The 13,344-nt window shown below is 39.6% G+C and overlaps 1 protein-coding gene across 1 annotated transcript; it reads left to right on the forward strand.

The window, feature by feature from the left end:
* The first annotated feature begins 677 nt into the window (after positions 1–677).
* LOC311280589 (nuclear factor 7, brain-like) lies at positions 678–12,418 on the forward strand. Its single transcript, XM_084392835.1, has 6 exons — positions 678–1,135; positions 9,125–9,220; positions 9,437–9,667; positions 9,745–9,767; positions 9,849–9,967; positions 11,546–12,418. The coding sequence occupies exons 1-6, from the start codon at positions 734–736 to the stop codon at positions 12,028–12,030; spliced, it is 1,356 nt and encodes a 451-aa protein (XP_084248961.1). The 5' UTR covers positions 678–733; the 3' UTR covers positions 12,031–12,418.
* Positions 12,419–13,344: the final 926 nt, after the last annotated feature.

Consider the following 13,344-nt stretch of genomic DNA (forward strand, 5'->3'; position numbering starts at 1 on the left):
TGGTTGCCAGCCAGCCTGAAAATTAGAGTACAGTAAAAACACAGCATAATTGTAAAAACTGCAAAACAAGAGTAGCTGTGAATTAACATGTAACATTTTAGTCCAGTGCTGGTGATGAAGAGTTACAAAATGGTTTAAATAACATAAGGAGTAACCAAAATCAGATAAATCATTGTGTAGTGTTTGGAGGGTCGCTGCAGACGTGGTCCACCGAAGCCAGTGGTGTCGGGAGTTTATTTGTGGTGCGAGACATAGTCCGCTACAATTGAATACTTGAACAAACAATCTATCTAAAAATAAAGAGCAATAAATAAAACAAATAAAGTGTCTTTTTTATTGCCAATATTTGTGTTTTTCATTATTCTTTAGTGTTTGATCCAAGGTTTTAATTTATAGCATTATACCTGAGAAAGTTTTAATTGAAGTTTTGGAAAATGGAAGTTAAAATTTATCCTGAAGAAATCCTGATGTTGTTCTTTGAACCACATGTGATCAAAAACTCCACCCTCTTACAACACTGACCACATCATGCTGACTCTCTTCTCTCTCGACAAAAGCAACAAAGAAGCAGCGATCGGTGGATTATGAAGACAAACACTTTCAAGAAGGATTTGTGAGACATTTGTTTCTGAACAGACAGCAGATCGCTGTGATTCTCAAGGAGATTCATTTTTAAACCCGTCGTTCAGAAAGTGAAAGTAAAGTTTGTGTTGCTGGAGCTCAAACGGTGAAAATGGCTTCACTAAATGTCTCTGCTGAAGAGCTTTCTTGTCCCGTGTGCTGTGAAATCTTCAAGGCTCCTGTTGTTTTATCATGTAGTCACAGTGTCTGTAAAGAGTGTCTTCAACAGTTCTGGAGAACCAAGAAAACTCAGGAGTGTCCTGTCTGCAGGAGAAGATCCTCAAGAGACAGTCCTCCTCTTAATCTGGTGTTAAAAAACATGTGCGAGTCGATCCAGAAGGAGAGAAATGAGACGCGTTCATCAGGATCTGAGGAGATCTGCAGTTTACACAGTGAGAAACTCAAACTCTTCTGTCTGGAGGACAAACAGCCTGTGTGTTTAGTGTGTATTAATTCACAACAACACGACAATCACGAAGTCAGACCCATCAGTGAAGTGGTTTCATCATATAAGGTAAGACAAATATCTCTTGTTTTACATGTAAATGAAACTGAAAGGGACATGAAGACACTCATACACACACACACACACACACACACACACACACACACACACACACACACACACACACACACACTCGAACACACACACACACACACACACACACACACACACACACACACACACACAGACACACACACACACACACACACACACACAGACACACACTCTCTCTCTCTCACACACACACACACACACACACACACACACACACACACACACACACACTCACTGGACCCTATCATACATCTGGAGCAATGCAGCGCCAGGTGTGTTTTGCTAGTTTCAGCCCGATGCAGTTTTCATTTTCACGTCCTGCGCCACGTTATTTAATAGCAAATGCATTTGCGCCAATCTGTTCACCCATGGCCCACTAAACATTGGACGTCGGATAGACGTGCAGATCATGTCTATATTTGGTCCGTCGGTCCATGACCAATTCTGGACCTCTATTCAACATCAAATCTAGGTCCACTATTTGGACGTCATTTTGACGTTCAACATTTGACCTTTGAACTGGGTAATTTTTTGGACATCATTTGGACGTCTATGACAGGTGCTGTATTTTATGTAATATTTTTTTATTTACAAATATCAACATTGTTGTTATCAACAGAATTAATTAATATGAATACAGATATAAACACTTCAGATATTATTTATAAACAAACACGATTCACTGTATTATGTGTATGCCTATTTATTTATTCAGTAGGCCATTTTTTTCTGTTTTTCTTTAACTGGTTTATTTATTTTAACTAGCCTAATCAAGTTATTTATTTTTGCATATATGTATTTTTGCATCTGTTTATTTATTTGGAAATGCAATTTGTAAGCGGTGGCAGGTGACGTAAGCAGATTCCAGCTCACCACGCCCTTGGTACGAGCTCACCATGCCCTTGGTATGAGCTAGCGTAGATTTATCTGTATTTAGTACAGTGGTCAGGAGGGTACGTAGGTGTAGTGTTGCTGGTTGCAACAGCACTGCTGGACTGCATTGCTTTCCAGCAGACTTGGAAATTAGGCGTCAGTGGATGCATGCACTTGGCCTGGAAGACCGTGAGTGTGAAACCTGCATTTTACGCGGAATTTGGAAATGGGCTTCTCCACACAGCTTGCGCTGAAAAGTGACGCAGTGCCAAACGCTGCTCCTCCTGCATGGACTCCACCACCGCAGCGGCGTCTTGATGTGAGTGATCATATATATTTTAATCACAATTTATGGTTAGGCTAAAGTTAATCCTCTGGGGTCGACAAACGCGTCGGCGCATTTTGCTGGATTTTTTCACATAGCGGCAAAATATAGCGCGCGCGCTATTGACATCAACTCGATAAAACTCATCAGATGCATGTACTCTACGTCGTTGTGCGACCCTGTGAGTCACTCTCCATTTTAGAGAGTCTGACACATAGACTGTAAAAAAATAGGTTCGTCCCCTCTATCTCCACTTTTCTAGCATTTTTCAAATATTGCCAGTGGGTGGAGTCAGGCTCTGACCAGGGGTTTAGTTACCCTTTAAATAGAACCAACAGCAGCAGAAAAGTCAAGGACAGCCCAGGACAGCTCTATCAAGGGCTTTGCTAACCAGTAAACGTCACTCTGATTGGCCAAGGCGACACGGCAGGCATTTGGCGCGATTATTTGACGTGTTCAAGCATTACAAAAGGACGCCACGCCACAGCTTTTCAGCCTGCATCGCTGGTGAACCCGATTCCTCTTTGAAGGTAAGTTCGGTCAGCCTAGTGAATTCTATGTCCATGTGTACGTATAGTGTTAGGTAGTTTAGCGTTATTGTATTAAACTTCACAAAACTTGCTGTGGTTACAGCCGCAAACGATCAAGGGCGTTAGCCTTAACGGCAGTATTTTTTGTTTTGCGTTAGCTTATTGCTGCTCTTAGTTCATGTTCAGTTTCGATGTTATTTTGGCTGTCCGCGAGAGAACATGTCTATTTGAACAATTTGGGACACTAAACTGCACTTATACCGCTAGCAGCATGGCATGGAGTTCTGACTGACTTAACTGTTAGCTCGTTGCTAACTAGCTAGCGTCCGTACACGGGGACATATGAAAACATGTAAAAAAGTAGGGTAAGTTTAACTTACTTCAGGTAAGTTTGGGTTGATGAATAGAAAATTAAATGTATATCCAAGTCAAAATATTTTTAAAGCTGAAATGTCTTAACTTCTAGCCAAGTTTTGTGAATGCAACACCTACGACCTGATCAGTCAGGCAGAGTGGGAGGAGGAGGAGAAGGAGGAGGAGGATGATGATGATGATGATGAGGTGCTGATTAGATCGGCGAGGAAACGCGCTAAAAAAGGACCTCCGGATGGTTTTATAAGAAATGGTATGTTTCTCTTTCTCAAGTAGTAAATACATTTGTAGTCTGTTGACACAAATTGGGCCTCAAATTTTAGGCATCAATGTTTATAAACAATTTCTACGTCATGAGAACGTCAGGGGTAATGATTTTCTATAATTTATAATTCCAGTTTCAAAATGAATCAAATTCTTTAAGATTATGCCTTTTTTGGGGGAAATGGATATGCTTATTTTTACTTTATTTTACCTCTGTATAGGTGACAATCTGCCCAAATGCCCTACTGCACCAAGGAAGCTGCAGTCCATTCAGGACCCCAACATGATGCACAATGCTTTTGAGTACTGATGACAACTTATGAAGCACGGTTAATGCGTGTATCCACAACATGATCATTACAGGCGGATTCGTGTGTTTCAGCCTCTGAAGATGAAGCCTTGTCTGTCCAAGTGGAGCGTGCTGACAGCTCTCAGGGTAGTGAAATGTCCAATCCTTGTGAGTATTTACTTCTCCCCTTGCACCAACCATCCCATTCCACAAAGTTAAAGTCCATTCATGACGGCTAGTTTCACACTGCACGTGAATTAAGCATGGTAATGACTATAGTATTCACAACATTATAGTTACTGGTTGTTTCATGTGTTTCAGACTCTTGATATCGAGCCTCGTCTCACCCAGTGAAGCCTGCCGACAGATCTCGGGGCAGGGAGATGACCACTCCACGTGAGTATAATTACATTTCCAGTTGCACCAATCATCCCACTGGACAAACTTAAAGGGGTGATGAACTGAGAAATCAAAATTTACTTGAGCTTTTGACATATAAGAGATCATCATACTATAATAATATCCTGTAAGTTTCAGAACTGAAAACTACCTTGTTAGTCCAATAAAAGCTTTTATAGACATCAGGCTCAGCAAACGACTCGTTTTTCAAAGTGGGGAACTATGACGTCAAAGAGGATAAAACACCGCCTCCACAAAAGAAGATCAACGCCTACTTCAACACGGCCTGTTTAGCCCCGCCCACCGATTCGCCCAAACATGCTAAATAACATAGGACGACATGATGATTGCTTACCGGATCGAGCTACTTCCAAGCAATAAACATGCTGTTGACTAAATATTGTGCAGTGCCTGTTTGTGGAAGAAGACAGTCTGCATAAGCTTCCTTCGGATTCCAGCATGGTTAAACAACTTTATTAAATCAGTCAATCACAATTTCCCGACACGGATCTGCCAGCAACATGTAAGTAACCATGTGTATTCTAATGCCTGATCTGCGATCAGTGGTTTGTGTGTAATTATTCAAGTTCAGATTCTCTTAAAATCGTTCAATAGCCTACTGTTTATGCATCAGTGACTAAACAATCAACTTCACATAATTTCTCGTAGTATTATGAAAATAATCCTTTTTAAACTGTTATTAAAATTAGATTAAATCAGAAAGCGACCAAAGAACGATCCCTTTCCATTCGCCCAAGCTGTCAATCAAACAGCACAGCGCGAGCCGCGAGAGCTTATCTGGACACTTACCAAACTCGTGATGAAATAATGACACTGTTACACTACACAACGAAGCTCTTACTGTGTATTCACATCGTGTTTGCATTGTGATTTGGAGTAAGCATTTGTGAGAGTGCAAAAATTGCGTTGCAATGATAAGATCTTTATTCACGCGATCAACAGACTGTCTGTCATCTGCTCAGTCAAAGCTCATCATGCTGCAACCTTTCATGTGATGGAATAGATTTAAATATAATGCTTTAAACGATACTTTTCACGATTTGTTAATCTCGATAGCAGTAATAGTAAAAACGTAGTAAAAGTTTTCGAGAGAGTTCATGTAATACTAGCTATTTCATATGCAAGCATGTCAGCCAATCACAGCAGTGGGCGATTGCACTGCAGTCTCACAGCAGACACGCCCCTTAAAACGGAGCGTTCAAATCTGAGCCTGAAATCAGGCTTGGAAAAATGGCTTTTATTTATAAATTATGACAATTTTTGATGTAAAAATCATACTAACATTATAAGGGCACCCCAGGCAACATTATAAAATAATAAAACAATCCAGTTCATGACCCCTTTAAAGCAACTCTTACCTTTCTGGCACGTCACACAGTACTTTGACCATGAACAACACCACCCTCTATTTGGATCAAATGGTTGATGGTTGTGGAGGTTCTCCAGTTTGCTCACCGTCATTTCTCCTCGCTCCAGTTCCTGTTTCCCGTTCTGTGGATTTCTACCCTGTTCTGAGGACCGTTTGCTGGTTTCCCGTTTCGCCGTCTGCCCACTGAGTCCTGCGTTGCCGAGCCTGGAATTCTTCTGCCTGCCTCTCTTTGGGCCTGCACTTCCTATTTACTTCTTTGTGTTAATAAACACCAGTACTCACTTGCTATTGAATCCTTGACTGTTCTTTTCGAGCCATGACAAAGACGGTAGTTAAAGGCTTGATCGCATTTCAGACTTGTCTGGTCTGGTGGAGCTTGCCAATGGATCTCGGGGATGGGAAACGTTGACACCAAGTAAGTATCCATTACAGCTAATGCACACCTTTTTGTTTCATTTAAATATTTTTGCATCTTTGAATATTCTTTGTCTTTTTCTGACTTTCAAGATGCAAGCACAGCACCTTGGCGCAGAGATCTGTCGCCACCCGGTGAGTATTCCTCATAACCCTTCAAACAGTCAATTTTATTTGACTTTTTTCAGGCCTTGTGAAATGTTAGAACATTCTTTGTTTTTCAGGACATCGGCATGCCAGGGATGTCAGAGGTTGTGCCAGAGATGGCTATCGCTCCAGGTAAAGCAACAGGATTAGGCACAGCGTCAGTAGCTGCTGACTTCTACTGGTTGGTCTCCAGACCTTATTGTTGGCCAACCAGTAGGGGTTAGTCTGTTTCAGTGTTATGACATGGTATTGTATTATGTCAATTTATAAAATGGCCAAGTAATTAAAATAAATTTAAATGATACTAGGTCCAGCGTTGGATCCAGCATCAGGTCCAAACACAGAGATGTCTCCAGGTCCAGGTCCAGGCACAGTGATGGTTCGAGGTACACCGCCAAGTCCAGACATGACGTGTCAAGGCACACAAGGCACACACTATGACGATGGTGTTCTTTTGCCTCCAATGGCGTCTTCCAGGCAGCTAACCTTAACCCTAAACATAACCATTTCCTCGCTGCCTGGAAGGCGCCGTTGGGGGCAAAAAACACCACAAATATGGGGGCTTGGTGTATGACTGTATATTACCTTTGCATATTACTAATTTGTGTTTTTCTACTTGTGCCGATGGAGTCATGAAATGTGATGAGACGGCCACAGAAGGCTTCATTAGGATGTGTTGTGCTGAGCATCTGAAGCATGCACCACGAAGAAATGGAGGTGGAGGATACACAGCAGTCACTCAGGACTGAATATCTATTGTGGAGAATGTTTTTCATGTTAATCCTTTGTGTTCAATATAGTTGGATTTTTACCTCAAATTTTTGTTTTATATTTTTATTGTGGTACAGATTTTTATTGTTACAAACCTTGTTTTATATTTTTATTGTGGAACAGATTTTTATTGTGGTACAGACCTTGTTTTATATTTTGGTAACACTTTATTTTACAGTGTCCTTGTTACATAATTACATGCAACTAACCCTCAACCTAATCCTACCCTAACCCTATAGTAAGTACATGTAGTTAATTAATATTACTCAGTACTTAAATGTATAATTACATTGTAACAATGACACCTTAAAATAAAGTGTAACCTATATTTTTATTGTGGTACAGATTTTTATTGTGGTACAGACCCGAGCAAGGTGGGCTGTGTAATTGTATCACCACAAAGAAGTGGAGGGGACACAACAGTCGCTCAGGACTGATTATCCATTGTGGAGAACGTTGTTACCTCAAAGCACAGTTTAGCACTTTAATTTGTATTGTTTTATATTATTGTTGTATGTGTTGTGGTACAGACCCAAGCAAGGTGGGCTGTGTGATTGCATGTTGTATTTTAACCTGTCAGACAAAGGTAAATTGTGCCAGTGATTTACAAAAATAAAGATGGAAATAAATGAGTGGGGATTGAATTGTGATTTATTTGTAAGCTTCTGTGTATAACTGTAGTCCCATTTTTCCAGAAAGTGGATGACCCGTTTCCTGTTGCGGTTCATTTCCCTGTAGCTTCGTTTGGCTCAACAGTTGCAGCAGGTTTGAACTGGAAATGCATTACACCTTTGTGTGTGTTGCCAGTAATTGTCTGCTGCTAAGACAGTATGCCACCTTCTGAAAATGGGACACTTATGCACAGAGCTAAGAAACAGTATAAAAACTATGTAAGAAATTAGTTTAAAATTGACGTAGAAATTACGTCCACAATGACCACATTTGGACTGCAATTAGCCCTTAAATAGAGGCCCTGTCGACGTCCATACCGGACGTTCAAAGGACGTCGGAAAAAAGACGTCATCTGGCGTCACTGTCTGCACCTTCAGGGGAGCAAAATTGGACGTGCAAAAACGACGTAGAAAAGACGTCGTTCGACGTGTCTATGCGCAGTCGGGGGCTGCTGGTCTAAGAACGAGGAGTGTGTTCAGGCGCATTGTTGGACCGTTGCTATTTTGAGGAACTGAAATAGACTGAGCCATTGACCAACTGAAACCTGGTCTAAAGTCAATGGTGCAGTATTTTTTTTTTGCTATTTAAAGAGCGCGTTAGTAATGTGCGCCTATAGGCGGATCCACAATGCACTTACCCTCTGCTTATCACACACACTGCTTATTACACACACACACAGCAGCACAGACACTTGCCAAATATTAAAGGGGTGGTTGATTATGATTTCACTGTTCTAACTTTAGTTAGTGTGTAATGTTGCTGTTTGAGCATAAACAACATCTGCAAAGTTCAAAGCAAAGGGAGATATTTTATTTTACAGAAATCTCTTTTTAAAAACTACAACAAACGGCTGGTAGAGACTACACCACATTCCTCCCGGGTTAGTGACATCACAAACCCTAGAATTAACATAAACCCCGCCCCTGTAACATGATTTATAATGTTATGATAAAAAATGATTTTCTTTTGGGAGACAATAACTTTATTTATCGAGCACTTTCCACTTTACAACTTTGCAGAACGTTTACATTCACAAACAGCCGTATTACACACTGCATGAAGGGGAATATTCGAGAAAGCATATGGGGCACTTTAAGACCTTTTAACAAACTTGATGCTTTTGAAAAAGTCCTATTTAAGTGTAGATTTGATTGAATAGGGCTTCAGTAATCAGGACTGGTTGTGTTTAGTCCAGCTGAACCACATTATAAATACATTTCATAGATTTGAGGAATTAGTAACTACAGCGGCAAATACATTTTCACGTCGGTATTGAATAACTTTTTTCTTTTACAAACTGTACTTTGTGTTTACTCAGGTTGTCTTTGTTTTATGTTTTAATTTCTGAATCAATTTAATATGAGATGTGCACAAAAATGTAAGAAATCAGGAGGAGGGCAAATACTTTTTCACTGCATTATATGATCATATCACTGTATTGTCTTCTCTTCTTCTCTTCACTGTAATCTTGTGTTTTATGTTTTTTGTTCAATTCTAGGAGGAGTTCAATACAGCACTGAAGACCTTACAAAATAAACTTAAACGCAATCAAAAAATAAAAGGAGAGTTTGAGAAAACAGTTCAACACATCAAGGTGAGGAAACAGAATCAAGAGTCATGTATAGTATCACTGTATACAGTTATGATTTAATATAATGTATTATAGTTTATTATTTCTGTAAATGACGAGCATCAATCTGCTTCTGGATCCGTTCTATGTCGGGTATCTGAGTTTATCTCTGATATGAATGATGTGAAGTGTTGATGTGTGTCGATTGAGATGATTGAAGTGAATGTGATGTGATTTCAGTCTCAAGCTGAGCACACAGAGTGTCAGATTAAACAGCAGTTTGAGAAGCTTCATCAGTTTCTCAGAGATGAAGAAGAAGCTACAGTCACTGCACTGAGGGAGGAAGAGGAGCAGAAGAAGCAGATGATGAAGGAGAAGCTGGAGGAGATGAACACACACATCTCAGCTCTTTCACACACAATCAAAGACATGGAGGAGATGATGAAAGCCAATGACGTCTGCTTTCTGAAGGTCTGATTTCAGATCATTGGTTGATCATTGGTTGATTGATTGAGTTCTTGATGATAAATGGTGTGTTTGTTCTGCAGGAGTTTCCGGTCTCAATGGAAAGGTGAGTGATCTACTCCTGTCTCTGGTCTCTCTGGTTCTGATCCAAAGCCACTGCAGTTCTGACTCCTGAATGTTCTTCCAGAGTCCAGAGCTCACAGCCGGATCCACAGATGGCTTCTGGAGCTTTGATTCATGTGCCACGATACTTGGGCAACCTGCCGTTCAGAGTCTGGAAGAAGATGCAGGACATCGTCCAAAACAGTGAGTCTGACTGCAGGAGATCTGAGCTGGAGAGTTAAAGGTTCTTCATGACTGGATAGATAGATTTAATGTTTGTAGTTGATGCCGTTAAACGCTGATGATAAAACGAGTGTGAAACTCCACCCACTGGCCCAAGAACGGTGTCCGGTGTTGTGGTCGAAGGTAATTCAGCGTGTATGTCTTTTCGGGCACTTCTGGAAAAATCACTTTAATTTATTAAACAGTTGATTTCCAATTTTTTATTCTGACTCCATGAATAATTTAATCTGACTCCAAATTTAAGTGACTCTTTTTTTTTTTTTTTCTATCTTAACAGCTGATCCTCGGATTAGTTGTGATTTAATTTAGACCAAGGATTATTCTGGGCATCTCATGATTTCAAATATTCGTTCATTAAGGACTCAGTGTCACTTTGAGTCGTCGCGAATGTGCGCTCACGATCACAAACTAGCCAGTCCTGAAATAGTCAGAGGGTGCAGTGCAACTATTTTACCCTAAGCGGCTGCTCACTGCTGACTCATAACAAAGGTGTAATTTTTTTTAATAGTTGCAAGCTTGCAACATGCTAAGTCAGTGATAGTCAGAAATCAGAAGGTCTCCCTAATGATGTGCCCCCATGCTCCATTCATAGTGCCTTCGGTTTGATCTATCCTGGACAGAGATTTGTGGAAACACCAGACTGCACTTTAATCTACAAGTAGATAATGATTTCAGAAGAATGCAGAATAAATCAAGGTTAACATTTATTTTTGCCAGGCAGAATTAAACATCAAATAAAATAATTAAAAAGAATACATAGTATACAAATGATCAGCATATAATAGAGACATCATTCAAAATGCAATATCCAAATAGTTTCAAAGAGTCAGCATACCTGGCAATACAGACACACAGCAACAGTGTGGGAAGTTCTGGAAGTTACAGATGCTTCCTTGAGTGGTTTGCCAATTCCCTTTAAATACCCAAGTGGAACAAAAGAACAATAAACATCTAGCACCCAAATATTTATTCCGCTTTCGTTGGACCCTTTCTCATGCCCCAAGTGCTCACGCCTGAGTTTGGGGGATAAAGACAAATGGTTATCAGCGATCTTTATTGGGGCATCTCCCACATCAGAAGAACAGGCATTGTTTTCTTTTTTCTGACTGTTCTGCTGCTGCGGGAATGAAACTCCTTTACCATTCGCACCAGAAGTATTTGTTTTGCCCTCATATAAAACAGCTGGGGGCAGTAGGTTTGTGTGTTTTGTATGACTGAGGGGAGAAGACAGTGTGAGGAGTCAGGAACTCAGCATGGGGGGGAGAGATGAGATTGGGCCAGTTGTGTTGTGCTCTCTGTCCCATAGATCTCTTCTTCAGATCAGTACGTTTTATTGTTTTATTGCAGGTTCGAATTCTTGAATTCAGTCTTAGTAGAAGTCCATCCTTACAAAACTAATAACAGCACTGACAGTGATCAGAGGAAAATGTGTTTGATCAACAGGATGAGTGTCATAATTCATAATAATCTGTGTTGGGTTCACTGTTGATCATTATATGAAGATCAGAATAAAAGCATCTGTTGATTGTGTCTCATCAGCTCCTGTGATTCTGGATCCAAACACTGCGAGTCCACATCTCGTTCTCTCTGATGATCTGACCAGTGTGATATACAGCGAGAACTATCAACATCTTCCTGATAATCCAGAGAGATTTGAAGGGTGTCTCTGTGTTCTGGGTTCAGAGGGTTTTAACTCAGGAACACACTGCTGGGATGTGGAGGTTAAAGAGAGTAAACACTGGATTCTTGGAGTAACTACAGCATCAATCCAAAGGAAGGGACGTGTTTTCTTCAACACTGATGTCTGGTGTGTGTCGTACGGATGTATAGGAGGTTTTCGTGTTAATCAGGATCTTGATCGTTTGAGAGTGAATATGGACTATGACAGAGGAACGGTGTCGTTCTCTGATCCTGTAACTAACACACATCTACACACATTCACAACCACCTTCACTCACACACTCTTTCCATTCTTCTGGTGTTCTTCTTCCTCTCTGAGGATCTTACCAGTCAATATTCAGTAAACGTCACTCCTGTAGATCTGGATCTTCCTGCTTTCATCATGTTTCCAATATTTAATCCATATCTCATGAGTAAGAGTGCTGTTGATCTGAATATCAGTACGGTGGCTGTGATTGGGCCGTGATGATCACATGACTGATATCCAGCACTACAGCAACACTCACACTCTCATGTTGCTTTAACTGATTAATAAACAAGAGTGAAGTTTGTCACTTTGCTCATTTTCACATAATTATATAATATTTTTTTCTATAAACTGAGCCTAATTCTACATGTACAGTTTCAATGAATTGTTATATAAATAAATAATTAATAAGTAATACATAATTGTTTATTTCGGTTTAAATGATGTGTCAAGCATAGTTTTGGTTTGTTTTTCTGGGTTAAAGGAGAACTCCGGTCAATTTTAACATTGAGCAAATTTTTTTGTAAATTTGGAGTGCTGTCAGTACAGAGAACAACGACAAAATCGGTGTTGCCTACACCATGTTATCCTCTTTTTGCAAATTTTAAAAAGAGGATAACACGGTGTAGGCAACACCGATTTTTGTCATTGTTCTCTGTACTGACAGCACTCCAAATGTACAAAAAAATTAGCTCAATGTTAAAATTGACCGTAGTTCTCCTTTAATAATTGTAGAGACGTCCCTAATGTAATATAATGTAATGTACATGAAATATGCATAATGTGTTTCATTGTGGAAATGTCTTTTTCTGTCTTAAACACCGTCATATTAGCTTTTCTCTTGTTCCTTTATCTTTCTGTCTTCAGTCACGTCATAGGATGGATGTCACAGGGCAATTTTAAATGAATGTGAAGATAATTTGCAGCTCAAAATCTTATTTATCTTAAGGCTCTTTTCATTTATATAATTTATTTCTATATATAGTTTTCCTCCTAACCTTATGCTTGCAGTTTAACACACAAGTGTTTGTTTTATTATTCATACCTAAACAATACATGTCTTTATAGAAATGTTGTAATATAGTGAAATAAATAAAATTGTCTCTTCATTTTAAATGAAGATTTTAAATGTGTTTTTTTAGAGTCTAAAAAATTCAACTTTAGACTTTGTCATTTTTAGTTCAACGAAATTCTGTCTAGTGAATCTCAGTAAAAGACCTAAACAAAAACAAAACTTAAAACAAACAACAAACAACAATAAACAGCAATAATTACAGCAAAATAAAGTGCAGTTATGTCACTAGCTGGAAGATGATTCAGGATGATTGACAGAAACCAACTGTTAAGGACACAATTATGACGTGATAGTTTGTCCCAAAGCTTGTCTACTTTTTGCTACACACTCAAAAGT

Source organism: Rutilus rutilus, assembly GCF_951802725.1.
Source record: "Rutilus rutilus genome assembly, chromosome: 21".
Lineage (NCBI taxonomy): Eukaryota > Metazoa > Chordata > Actinopteri > Cypriniformes > Leuciscidae > Rutilus > Rutilus rutilus.